The sequence below is a fragment of the Venustampulla echinocandica genome, assembly GCF_003357145.1.
Source record: "Venustampulla echinocandica strain BP 5553 chromosome Unknown scaffold_5, whole genome shotgun sequence".
NCBI lineage: Eukaryota > Fungi > Ascomycota > Leotiomycetes > Helotiales > Pleuroascaceae > Venustampulla > Venustampulla echinocandica.
In genome coordinates, this window is record NW_022474210.1 from 242,030 (window position 1) to 254,119 (window position 12,090).

Consider the following 12,090-nt stretch of genomic DNA (forward strand, 5'->3'; position numbering starts at 1 on the left):
CTACCAATCTATTTGCCATCTACTGTTCGTTCATCATAGTTGTTGGCTCAACGACCTATTCCCCTCCCTCCAATCTAGCAGCATATTCTATTAAGGTGTCTGCTCTAACACACGGCTAGTTCTCAGGCGCTTCGAAAACGAAGAGAAATCGAGAGAGGGCAGAGCGGTGACGAAGGGCAGCACATCAAAGTAATTCCCCCGGGTGTTGGCTCTTCAAAATATGGCTAAGCGCTCACGCGAAGATTTTGAACCGCTTTCAGAGTCCGAGATCTTGACGGACGCTGCCGCAGCCTCCGTTGTTCATTTCTCATCCCGAGTTCCCTCCTCGAAAGTTCTCCAACTTGACCCTGATAGCAGCGGTGAACCTCGGCCAGCCAATGAAATGAGATGCTCGCTCCCTCCACACAGAGAGATTCTTTCTTTCCCATCTTTCGAAGCCTATGAGGTTCACTACAATCAGACACACATGAACCGGTGTCTAGAGTGCAGAAAGAATTTCCCAACTGAGCATTTCTTGAATTTACATATCGAGGAGAACCACGATGCATTGGTGTCTGTCAGGAGGGAGAGAGGGGAGCAGACTGTGAGTTTCCTTTTCCCTTTTCCTTCGCGCGTCTCTAACATCTTAAGTATTCCTGTCTCGTCGAGGATTGCGATCGAAAGTGCTCCACTGCACAAAAAAGACGTATGCATTTAATCGACAAGCACCTTTTCCCAAAAGACTACGACTTTTACGTAATAAACGACGGCATAGATAATCGAAGTTCAATGTTACGATCGGGGAGACATCGCCGACGCAGCTCCGCAGCTCAACACAGCGCGGAGATTCAAGAGAGGACTAACCGCCGTAATTCAAGACTACAGACTATAAGCAGCACGGAGAACAAGGATAAGAACGATGAAAGTGGGAAGGAAAACCGGGAGATTGGTGGAACGAGCCCGGCTACTTCGCCTTCAATGGGAGATGCGGATATAGAAAGCCTCACTGGCGCGATGTCGTCTCTTAAATTTGTGCCCCCCAGTGTCAGGTTCGGTCGGGGTCGTGGTCGAGGCAGAGGTGGGTTTAGCAGAACCTAAGGGTGATGATTTATGACGGTAAATATGCCACTTATGAAAATAACGATTGACGGGAAAATCTTCATGAATTGCAATGTCAGCGCATATCAATGCCATTCATCATTGGGTATCTGTATCCAACGCGTTCCTCTAAATAACCCCGGACTCCAAACTCCACAGTCGTGTACAATTCTCATATCAGTCATGAACGGCCTAGAATATTCCCATGCGGGTTCCCCATCCATCTCCCTTAGGATTGATGACAATCTGGTATGGGAACGGATTTGCCTCGCTGGTGGTGATCGGGGGGATGTGATCCTTCTCTCTGTTGACAGTGGTCACAATCTTCATTGCGGCTTTCAACAGCATGGCTTCCATAGCGCTTCGGACCTTGGCCCGTTCTATAATCCCTCAGGTAAGTATGCACTCTTTCAAAATGATGCGCGGGGTAACACACCGTTTTCTGTGCGCGGAGTTGCCAGAGTAACATCGAGAGTCCACTGCTCCCAGCAAACCTCTTCCTCTGCTTTCGTAAACCAAGCCTTCCTTCTCTTCTTCTCAAAAAACTGAACAGCCATCAATCCCCTCACCCCGGTGTTGCGCCCACCCATGTCTGAGCTCGTGTCTAACTGTCTCACAAGGGTCGCAGTTCGCTGATCGATCAACGTCTCCAACTCAACATCTTCAACAAGAGGTAGAGTTAGGTCGAGAACATCGCGAGTCTTCGGTCGGATCGAGGGGAAGAATCGGTGGAAAAATATCGTATGTAAGATACCTATGGTCGGGGATGTCAGCACAATCTCCCTATTTCCCCAAGCCCGAAACGAGATACAGACCTCGCACAACATCTTTGACGGAGGACGGATCTGCGAAGACTTCTATAATGTATTCCGGCGCTCGGCGCGGTTCCATTGCCACGAGAGTGTCTAGCATCTGCTGTAGACAGTGTCTTGAACTGTACAGTGTTGATATCGGAATGGCTGTGCTTGGACGGAGTATGTGTAATGGGTCTTGTGAAGAATGGTGGGGTAAATTATGCACGTGGGCCAGCTCGCAAGAGGCAAAAAAGCGGCACTACATTATATCAATGCGCACTGTCCTGGAAATTATAAAAAGCTATATTTTATTTGTATTAATAATTTATTATATTCAAGACATGTCGGGAAAGAAGAGTTCTTGAACGGGGTCTCCTCTAGCAAAGTTGTTGATCTGTTACAACCAGGGGTTGCCACAGTTGATATTGGGATGCCGCCTTTAGAGCCCATACCGAGGCGAGCGAGGCTGGGACGTGTGGCTTATCATATCGCGAAACCCACTCTATTTGTACTGTAACCGTCGGTTTGCCAGGATCAGCCACATCATTGACCTCGGCCTGTCCAGGACCCAGGTTGCCCGTGGAATCTCGTGAGCCGGCCTTTCTCGATCCAATCCCTTCCAAACCGCGACGTATTCGGAGGCATTCCAGCGGAATGCTATCGTTGCGCCAATAATCATATAACCATGATATCTGCTACTCGAGGATGGTTGCGACGGAACAGAACGCCCATCGCGGTTGGAGTTGGGGTGGTTGGAGCTGGCTATGTAGTCAGTCAATACGTGTTGGGGAAGATTTCTGATGCACGAGAGCGCATGAGCGGCGACCGCATAGCGCGGGAGAAGTATGTAGAGCTCATATTGTGCTTGGTATGGCCATTCTCATTAATGCGACTGCAGTCTCCGGCGGCGATTCGAACAAAACCAGGAGGATTGTACTTTTACGGTCCTCGCCCTCCTCCCAACAGTTACAGACAATATCCTCGCAGAAATGGAAACCGAACGAATTACCTTTGAGCTTCAGCAGCAGAAGGCTGCCAAATTGGCGCGCAACGGGGAGCCTCATCCGTCTGAGTTAGGCTCTGGTCCGCCCAGCGTCACAGATGACGATCGAAGCATGGTCAGTTTACAGAGCGAGAGCGGGGTACATGCAAGCCAGATGGGCATTCCGTCTGTCACCTCAGCGGGAGATGGGCCCCAAGACGGAGGGCAACAGGCGCAAAAGGCACGGAAGACGAAGTTGCAATTGTGGAATGATCTCAAAATCAGTGGTAAGGTCCCTCAAACCGCGGTCCTTGAAGGGCGCTAACACAAACGTAGCAATTACTCGGGCTTTCACCCTTATATACACGCTTACCCTACTTACATTGCTTACTCGGATACAACTGAACCTGCTGGGGCGACGAAGCTACCTGTCGAGCGTGGTATCTCTTGCAACTGGTGGTGTGGAACAATCCACAATCAGTCTAGAGAATCATGACGATGATAATCCAGATCAAGCATACGGCAATGATTTTGAGACGAATAGGCAGTATTTGACATTCAGCTGGTGGCTGTTGCATCAGGGGTGGAGAAAAATCATGCTGAAGGTGGAGGAGGCAGTAAAGGAAATATTTGGGCCCCTAAGCCCGAGAGATGATATCAGTATGCAGAAGCTATCTGAGTTGACTCTAGAGGTGCGGAAGAAGGTTGAAGGCGCTACAGAGGAGGACAGACAAGCTAGCAAGTGGCTGGAATACTTACTTCCGCCCCAGGAGCAAGAAGAGCTCGTGCTCAAGGAGTCTGGCATGACTACTGATGCGTCCTCTGCATCTGCTACCACTTCGCCAGCTCTTCGGCGACTTCTGGATGAGACATCGGACCTCATCGATTCGCCGCCATTTGCTCACGTGTTGACTCTGCTGTTAGACGCGGGATTCTCGACCTTGATTGACCAAAAGGTTGCGCAGCAGGCATACAAAGCGCCAGCTGTGCCTGAAGTTCCTGATTTAGATGCACCAAGAATTACTGAGCTCCACGACCCCAAGCCTGTAAAGCTACCAATCGTCCTTGCAATCTTTACCCGCCAAGCACATTCAATTGGAAACGGGGTGCCAAACGAATACCTCCAAGCGGTGGAACAGGTCCGGGACCTCGAGGCCTTCGCAGCGGTGGTATATTCAAGCAATTGGGAGAGCGAAATCAGCCCAATCAAAGATGAAGGCAGTTTCCCAGGAAAAGATAGCCCTAGAGGACCAGAAAGCGTTATAACAGAGTCACCACCACAAGAAGAGGTTGTTGCTGGACAAGACAGTGTTGTGGATGTTGGGACAGCAAGCACGTTTGAGAGTGCCTGGGGTAAAGCAGTGGACACTCCTGAAAAGCCAACGTGACTGCGAGGTTCATAGACATGCAGCTAGGAATATGTATAAGGACATTGATGAATAAAGGTATGGGGAATATTGGGAATGATAAAGTGTTCGACTGGATAGGGACATGTAAGATATTATCGCTCTATAAGTAAAGGTATAGAAGAGTATGGCCTGGTAATAACACCTGAACACCTGCAATGTCATACCCTCAACGCCGTGCAATGCTTCCCCGCCGAATCCAAAGGTTCCACTGTGCGGCCTAACATGTAAGATGTAAATGTGGTAACAGCTAAAGGACTCCCTTGACAAATTGGTCAAGGGCTAATTCAAAAAGCTCGTTCGCAACCCCCTCTCCACCAGGATGTTCCACAGGGGATAACGGGTTCTTAACAACTATCCACATAGTTAGCCCTAAAGCAATAGTGTTATCATACCACGGCTGAAAACTCACCAAACTCCACGTAAAGATTGACATATATCTGGTGCAGTACATTCCGCATGTTGAGTGTTTGTGTATCGGTGAGCATCACGAACTTGATACTAGTAGGAGTCTCGTAGTAGTGAAGCTTATATTGGCCCGTCCGGAAGGAAATGAAACTGTAACCCCAATTAACGTCTGGCAGACCCTTCTAATCGCTAGCGAGGCTATGTACCTGTCTTCTGGCCCACCAAGCTTCCGCACCATATTTCGCAAAGAGAATATTGTCCCGAAAATGAGCTTTGCATCGTCTTGCGCGCTCAGTCGAGCTGGACGAGCCCTCGCAGGACCAAGGTCGGGGGCAATGCCGTTGCTTGCTACGCTGGAGTCCGAGATTGGCCGTGTTGATGTACCTCCCGAGGAGACTGGACGGTCCTGCCTGGCCCAGAGTCGAGAATAGATGCATTCCGCTGAGGAGATATTAGCCTTGAGAGCCGACGTCTGCACTTTGGAAGGCACAACTGTCACTTACTATGCCGATCGAATATGTAAAAGCTATAAACAACCATGATGTGATGTCTGGATAACAGCAGAACGACAGAACGGTGGAACACTGTCACTTCTCACACCCTCAAACGAGCGCGAGACTACAAGCCGAGGAGCGCGAGACCGTCGACCACACTACCCTTTTCGCTTGGCGGAATAAGCTTTCGCCAAGCCCCGGCTACTCAAGTCCCTGGTCACCGCGTTGTTATCAGCCTCACCAAGGCGGTACCCGAGCTGATTCCGACTTTTTAGAACGCCTTATCGATTGTTTAGTTCCCCTCCAACATTTCAGCCTTTACGATCATGCAGAACAGCTTATAACCACGTCAAATATGGTTTCTCTCGCCGGCGACTGCCAAGCACCGGGGCATGCGGGGGATATATCTACAGAAGAAGCAGAGGCGGGCATCCTTCCATCACATGGTAATAACTTCTTGCAAAGACCCCAATACACATTTCCCCGCAGTTTGATAACAATTTCCAAAGGCATTTCTTTGGATATTCAGGGCAATACCGAAGATGGCCGGCCACCGATCATCCACCACCTGTGAGTACCCTCTTATATATTCTCGATCAATAAATCATTCCTGAACGCTTGGGTCTGACCCCTCCTCCAGCTCTGCTCCCGCCTACCAAAGCCCGCTCAGGCACCATTGCCGTCAACCATCCCACCACAGAGAAATTAAGGAGACTTTAGATGCGAGATCAGAGTATACGAACAACGAAGAAGATGGCAGGGCCGAGCACCGTATCAACCAGTACATAATCAAGGATGAGATCGGGCGGGGTTCTTTTGGTGCCGTCCACCTAGCAGTTGATCAATATGGAAAGGAATATGTAAGCAAACCAACCACCTTTCGGCGTAATTGAGCTAGCCGGGGTATGGAATGATATAGAGTCCTAATAACAAGGTATTAGGCAGTTAAAGAGTTCTCAAAATCCCGACTCCGGAAACGAGCACAATCGAATATTCTTCGGAGACCTCAAGGCGTTAGAAGGCCGGGGCATTTATCAGCGGGACTGAGCTTCAATTCTCCTTTGCATCGGCATTCGGCTTCCGATATTCACAATGGGGAAGTGAAAGGCAATCCTCTCTACCTCATCAAGGAAGAAATTGCTATTATGAAGAAGCTTGACCACCCGAACCTAGTCGCGCTCATAGAGGTGTTAGACGACCCAGTAGAAGATTCTCTATACATGGTTCTAGAAATGTGCAAGAAAGGTGTTGTCATGAAGGTCGGGCTCGGTGAAAGGGCAGATCCTTATGACATAGAAAATTGTAGATGTTGGTTCCGAGATCTCATTCTTGGGATCGAATACCGTAAGTTTCCCAGCTCGGCCTAGTAGATAAAATTGCTAAAATTTCATAGTTCATGCGCAAGGTGTTGTGCACCGAGATATTAAGCCCGACAACCTCCTCCTAACTGAAGATGATATTCTCAAGGTGGTGGATTTTGGAGTTTCTGAGATGTTCGAAAAACATTCTGAGATGCTCACTGCTAAATCAGCTGGATCGCCAGCCTTCTTGGCCCCAGAACTGTGCGTTACAAAGCACGGGGATGTTTCGGGCAAGGCGGCTGATATCTGGTCGATGGGGGTCTGTCTTTATTGTCTCAGATTTGGTAGGATCCCTTTCGAAAGCACTCAGGTTCTAGAACTCTACGAATCTATAAAAACCGATGATTTTGAAATAGAGCCGGGGAATGACCCTGAGTTCTGTGATCTGTTGAGGAAACTTTTAGAGAAGGATCCGAAGAAACGGATTACCATGGTGGAGCTAAGAGTAATCATATATCGTCCAACCTTTTCGAACTAGACTAATATATTTAGGAACATCCTTGGGTCACTAAAAACGGAATCGACCCCCTACTGTCTGCGGAGGAGAATACTGCAAATCTAGTGCAACCGCCTAGTGAAACCGAGGTGAACCATGCTATCACCGGGAAAATGAGGAACCTGTTGACCATGGTCAGTTCTGGCATCGTGCTCTACTTCAATTTTCTTCGTACTAATTGAATTCAGATGCAAGCGGTAAAGAAGTTTAAGAGTCTACTAGGAAGATCTAGACGACCGCAAGGTCTATCGGACGCCCTAGGACAAGGCGCTCGTATATTTCCAGCATCAGAACCAGTATTTCATAGAACAAGCAGTTTTGACCTGCATGATCGCAGGGCTGTTGAGACTGCTCTTGCTAGTGAGGGCGTTCATCATGATGTTGTCTCTTCAGATGCCAACACTCCTAAATCCATGGGAAGCCGGATCGATACTTCTGTGGTCGTGATGAATGAGCCCCAAGCAGGTTCTTATGATGGTCATGGGAAGGGTCTGACGCCCAGGCGCATTCCCTCTGACGAAATTCCTGGACCCTCGGGTCCTGATCCCCAGCGAGGCGATTCCTCCGGTGAGAAAGGCCATGCGCATGACCCATTAGACGGAGAACCGTTGTTCCTTGGCGTGGGCGCTGGAGTGAACAACTCTCTGGCAACATCAGAAGAGAATTTCGTCGCAGAATCACCAACTGCAGCGGATTTCAATATCTATGACACTGCATATCAAAAGGAAGTTGAGCGAATTCGTGCAGCTCAAGGTCACGCGGTAAAACTGTATCTGACACGACGGGTGGATGGCCAACTACAATACAAAGATGATAAAAACCTAATCGGTCAGCCCACTAGCCCTCAGGCTTCCGGTACCCACGAGGGTTTTGGAGGCGCCTTTAAGCGTGCTCGAGAGAAAGGCGAAGCGTCTTTTGGCGGTGACGAAATGGTCATTACAAGCAGCACGTTCGCTGATATTGCTTCAAAGGCGATCGAGAATTCGAAGATAGCCGGAAAGACACCTAATGATAAAGGCGAGCTTGCTCTTGACAACCTTATGCAGAGGGTGATGGGGAAGCCGAAATGAGATGACTAACGGAACGGGAGTACGAGGAGTTTCAACAGGTTATTTCAGTTTACGTGGTGGGAGGGACGGATAAGGACTATTACCAAGGTTTCTGCAGATGGTAACGGAGCTGGGGTTCAAGGTTCAAGCAAGCTCAAATAAGATTATGACAGTACTAGATGAGTTTGAGATCAAATTTTCGAGCTCATTCAGTGCTATTGCTATCTGGCTAATGGTTCCTCATCCAGGCAAGAGGCTTCACACCTTGCCTGAAATACCACCAATTCCCACTTGGCCACCCACGAGATATTGTCATTGCTCTATTGCAGGGCATCACCCTTCATCGAGAGCACCAAACGCCCGGTCACTGTAATTTATTTGCTCTCCTCCCGGTCCAACAGAATATCTTCTAACCCTCAAAACGCCCGTAGTGGTATCATCTGTATAACCCAATAATCATCCGTCCCTTTACTCTTTTGGCTTGATATCGTATTTCCTCGTCAACCCATCACTACTAGTCACTTGAAGCACACCCTCTACACCCACAGCTCACACATTCCACATTCTGGCCCTCCTTTATCTGCGCTTTGGGAACGCGGCAAATGCAAGTAGCGTTAAAGTTCGTCTCCTTCGTCTGGACGCATCGTAGACAGCACAACTATAAAATCTCCCGTTAGCAAATATACCCTATGCTGCCACCCTGTCTATCCACAAAACCGGAAAAGGAAGAATGATATTACATACCTTCTCATACCCAGTCTTCTTCCACTTAGCAATCAACATCGCATCCGCATATCCATTCTTCAGTAGCCAGTCATACAGTTCCTTGCTGATAGCCTCCTTCTCGTAGTACAGCTCGTACACATATCTGCTCCGCTGATGCGAGATTTGGAAGATGGGCCAGAGGGCCTGGTGGCGTGGGGTGTTGCTGGATTCTGCGTTTTCCGCATCTTTCATCTTGTTGCTGAAGATTAAGAGGTCATCTTCGATATCGCTGAAGCCATTTGGGGGCGCTTTGCGTTTTGAGGCATGGCGGATTGCTGGCATTTTTTGAAGATTCCCTGCCGAAGGCGAGTAATGGGGACTGTTTAAGGTATTCGTGGTTATGAGGAAATTATTCGTGTCTTTTTGGTGGAGGTTATGTCGAGTATGGAGATAGAGGGAGAGTCGATAGCTTGGATGTGGCGGGGTTCAAGAAAGATGAGCGAGATTTCTCAGCCTCGTACTTAGCGTCACGTGCTCTAGCTCTGTCGACCTCCAGCTCGTCCAACCTCGACCGACCTCACCACCCGAGCTAAAGAACCCCAGGAGAAGGTCACCACAACGATATCCATACAAAATGGTGATCAATCCCACCTTGCTTGCGCAGCGTACGCGGCAGTGTTAGTGCCCTCCCCTTCAAGTCCAAATTGCGTGTGCTAACAGGGTGTCTACAGCCGTCAATTGGAACGATGCGAAACGGAGAGTCTTGAAAAGCTACCGGGAATGGGCTCGTGCTGTATGTGCTTCCCGACCTTACAGTAGATGTTTAGCATGTTTCTGTGTGCAATTGGCCGCCTAGGGGCTTTTACATGATGGACCGAGGCTAACGGATTGGTTCTACATAGGCACCGGAAATCCAGACTATGTACCAGCTCAGCATACCGGTGGCAGAGATACGGACGAAGATAAGGCAGGAGTTTGAGCGGCATCGATATGTTAAACAGCTCTCTGTGGTGGATGTTTTACTATTCCAGAGCCATGCGGAATACCAGGTGGGTTTTTAACTTCTTTGCGGAATTACGTATATCGGACAATGGCGTTACTTGCGTAATGGTTTTGCAATAGCATACTGTTTCGATTATGAGGACGGATACACTGTCTATACAATTTGCTGGGCTGAATTAAAGTGGGAGAATCTATGCTGACACAATTGGTTCGACAGGAAACACTGAACTACTGGAAACAAGTTCCTCACGTCTTAAAGTATTTCCGCGCAAAGGAGGATCTGAACGGGCAACTTCCACAGAATTTCATGCAAGGTTTCTTAGAGGTATGCCATCGTTCATCAGGGAAACCCATCCGGAAACTAACTACCGGCCTAGGGACGCAACTGATTTTCTGGTCCACTTTCCATATCACTGTACATAGCTCAAATAAACTGCGGCCAAACTCCAAATTTTCCATGCCTTTACGCCTTGAAATGCAGATCGAGTGGATCCCATTGCCCAGTCAGTTTCCATTTATGATTCCATCCGTGATACATTTTCCTCTCGGGCTGCCACGAACTTTTCCGCCACCACATCACAGAGATCCATCAAATCATTGAACCCTTTCTCTAATGCTTCGACAGCGGTTGTACCTTCTACGTAAATCTTAGTTGCAAAATCCTTGCCTATTGTTGAGACTTTTTCTACTAACCGTATGTTTGGATTCGAATATTCATGACCTCTTCGGAGGGGTGGGGGATGGAGTATCCACAGAATTCGACTTCCGGGCTGTAAAGACAATACGGTCAGCACCGGGTCTTTGACGATATAGTTCCCAAATGTTAAAGTAGTTCGGGAAACCGTAGCAGGGCGATAGTGAAAGACAAAGCTTCATACTTCTTCATAATGATATACCGCAGCGCATTTCCCAGCGTATGGTCCTCCTTCTGGAATTCAAAAGATGCGGCAGTCGCCAACGATCCAGGAAGCTGCAAAACAAACACTTAGCATGTAGTTCGGAGAGTCTTGAGGCGCTATGGAGCTCACAATTCGAATTCGCTGTTCCTCGAACGCTAACATGGCGGGGTCATTAACGTCTGCGACTGCGACCTCCGTATCAGCGGCGGGCACATCTCCCATAGAGACATCGGCATCAGGTTCCTGGGTTTTCTTTTTCGAAGACATGACTATGGTGTTTGGGGTGTATTGGGGTCTGGCGCATATCGCAATCGAAAGGCGAACAGTCTTCAAAAAAAGATGTCGCTTAGTAATACTCGATATCGACTATCGACAGCACTTTTTCCCACACCAAATCTAGTACGACACACAACCACCCAGTCGCTCCCAAAAGGCACCATCACATATTTTGGATTTCTACGAGTGACGAAAATCTATAATTTCGGGCTTATTGATGATCTTGACGTGAGATGCGGTGTTGGTTCTTAACAATGCCGAGAGCGCTTCGAGAGCGGCTACACCAGGCGTGATCGACGCTGATTTGCTAATTTGCTCCGAGCGAAGGTCACCGATCACTTATCGATTAGGATGATGAATGTTGGGATAGGACGTCATAGGGAAATCCTCCCTCCTTAAATCCCAAAGCGGAAGACGAACGTTACTCAATGTTTCCTACCGCGCGGCAAATGATAGCAGAGACAGATAACATTGGCAGACCAGGAGCACAAAACAAAAAGCACCGTACTATTGTTTTGGATCGATATTGGCAAAAATAACGTCAACCCCGGCGTCGCAATTCTTCGTCTGAAGAAATATGGCTAAGGATGCTGCGACTGGGTACTGCGTCGCAATGCGCGATCAAGTCCGTGTACCGGAATATCTTTGGGCATCGTCCCTACAATTTCGTTTGCGGCTCCTTGCGCTCCTCCGTTTGCCATATGAGACATCCCAAACAACGAACTCGGCTCTGATCTGCCAGAGCGAAACTCTGGTGCTGAACAAACGTGACTCTTCCAGGTCGTCCTTCGCAATTTCTCACGCGTCTGGAGCAGAAGGTGGGTTGATTGGAGGAGTGTGCTGAGCCGCGTTTCACTGAAGGCGGGCTCAAGGCGACCTGGTTGGCTCGACGCTTCTTCCAAACGCGACCAGGGATGCAATGCAAAAGGCGTAACGCAGTCTGAATTTCCCGTCAGGGGGACTTCCTGTCAAGTCAGTGCGGTGGCTCCGGAGTCCGCAAAGGGGCGTGTTCAAAGCGGGCAATAAACGGTTCGAAACACATTATTGCGAGGTTTTGCAGACGACAGGTTTGCCTCTTGAAGCTAAGAGCGCCTCCCAGACCGCAACGTTGGGGCATGTAACGTTCTGGCTTCAGATTCCG

The 12,090-nt window shown here is 48.8% G+C and overlaps 8 protein-coding genes across 8 annotated transcripts; 4 read left to right on the forward strand and 4 right to left on the reverse strand.

Annotated features, from left to right (window-relative positions):
- Positions 1-220: 220 nt before the first annotated feature.
- On the forward strand, positions 221-1,077 carry BP5553_06978 (Uncharacterized protein; the record flags this gene model as incomplete). The annotated part of the gene is made up of 2 exons (XM_032015601.1): positions 221-583; positions 631-1,077. The coding sequence occupies 2 exons, from the start codon at positions 221-223 to the stop codon at positions 1,075-1,077; spliced, it is 810 nt and encodes a 269-aa protein (XP_031867870.1).
- A 192-nt stretch (positions 1,078-1,269) lies between these two features.
- On the reverse strand, positions 1,270-1,968 carry BP5553_06979 (Uncharacterized protein; the record flags this gene model as incomplete). The annotated part of the gene is made up of 3 exons (XM_032015602.1): positions 1,270-1,457; positions 1,514-1,831; positions 1,893-1,968. The coding sequence occupies 3 exons, from the start codon at positions 1,966-1,968 to the stop codon at positions 1,270-1,272; spliced, it is 582 nt and encodes a 193-aa protein (XP_031867871.1).
- Positions 1,969-2,556: 588 nt separating this feature from the next.
- Positions 2,557-4,241, forward strand: BP5553_06980 (uncharacterized protein; the record flags this gene model as incomplete). The annotated part of the gene is made up of 3 exons (XM_032015603.1): positions 2,557-2,714; positions 2,770-3,140; positions 3,190-4,241. 3 exons carry the CDS (start codon positions 2,557-2,559, stop codon positions 4,239-4,241), a joined length of 1,581 nt encoding a protein of 526 aa, XP_031867872.1.
- A 268-nt stretch (positions 4,242-4,509) lies between these two features.
- Positions 4,510-5,207, reverse strand: BP5553_06981 (SNARE-like protein; the record flags this gene model as incomplete). Its single annotated transcript, XM_032015604.1, has 4 exons — positions 4,510-4,613; positions 4,672-4,817; positions 4,874-5,108; positions 5,171-5,207. 4 exons carry the CDS (start codon positions 5,205-5,207, stop codon positions 4,510-4,512), a joined length of 522 nt encoding a protein of 173 aa, XP_031867873.1.
- Positions 5,208-5,516: 309 nt separating this feature from the next.
- Positions 5,517-8,088, forward strand: BP5553_06982 (uncharacterized protein; the record flags this gene model as incomplete). Its single annotated transcript, XM_032015605.1, has 6 exons — positions 5,517-5,731; positions 5,802-6,021; positions 6,103-6,505; positions 6,555-6,967; positions 7,015-7,152; positions 7,207-8,088. 6 exons carry the CDS (start codon positions 5,517-5,519, stop codon positions 8,086-8,088), a joined length of 2,271 nt encoding a protein of 756 aa, XP_031867874.1.
- Positions 8,089-8,643: 555 nt separating this feature from the next.
- BP5553_06983 (uncharacterized protein) lies at positions 8,644-9,114 on the reverse strand (the record flags this gene model as incomplete). The annotated part of the gene is made up of 2 exons (XM_032015606.1): positions 8,644-8,725; positions 8,822-9,114. The coding sequence occupies 2 exons, from the start codon at positions 9,112-9,114 to the stop codon at positions 8,644-8,646; spliced, it is 375 nt and encodes a 124-aa protein (XP_031867875.1).
- Positions 9,115-9,406: 292 nt separating this feature from the next.
- BP5553_06984 (NADH-ubiquinone oxidoreductase 14.8 kDa subunit) lies at positions 9,407-10,163 on the forward strand (the record flags this gene model as incomplete). The annotated part of the gene is made up of 5 exons (XM_032015607.1): positions 9,407-9,449; positions 9,504-9,565; positions 9,675-9,821; positions 9,992-10,099; positions 10,152-10,163. The coding sequence occupies 5 exons, from the start codon at positions 9,407-9,409 to the stop codon at positions 10,161-10,163; spliced, it is 372 nt and encodes a 123-aa protein (XP_031867876.1).
- A 126-nt stretch (positions 10,164-10,289) lies between these two features.
- Positions 10,290-10,940, reverse strand: BP5553_06985 (RBP11-like subunits of RNA polymerase; the record flags this gene model as incomplete). Its single annotated transcript, XM_032015608.1, has 4 exons — positions 10,290-10,411; positions 10,468-10,544; positions 10,671-10,744; positions 10,803-10,940. 4 exons carry the CDS (start codon positions 10,938-10,940, stop codon positions 10,290-10,292), a joined length of 411 nt encoding a protein of 136 aa, XP_031867877.1.
- Between the last annotated feature and the right edge of the window lie 1,150 nt (positions 10,941-12,090).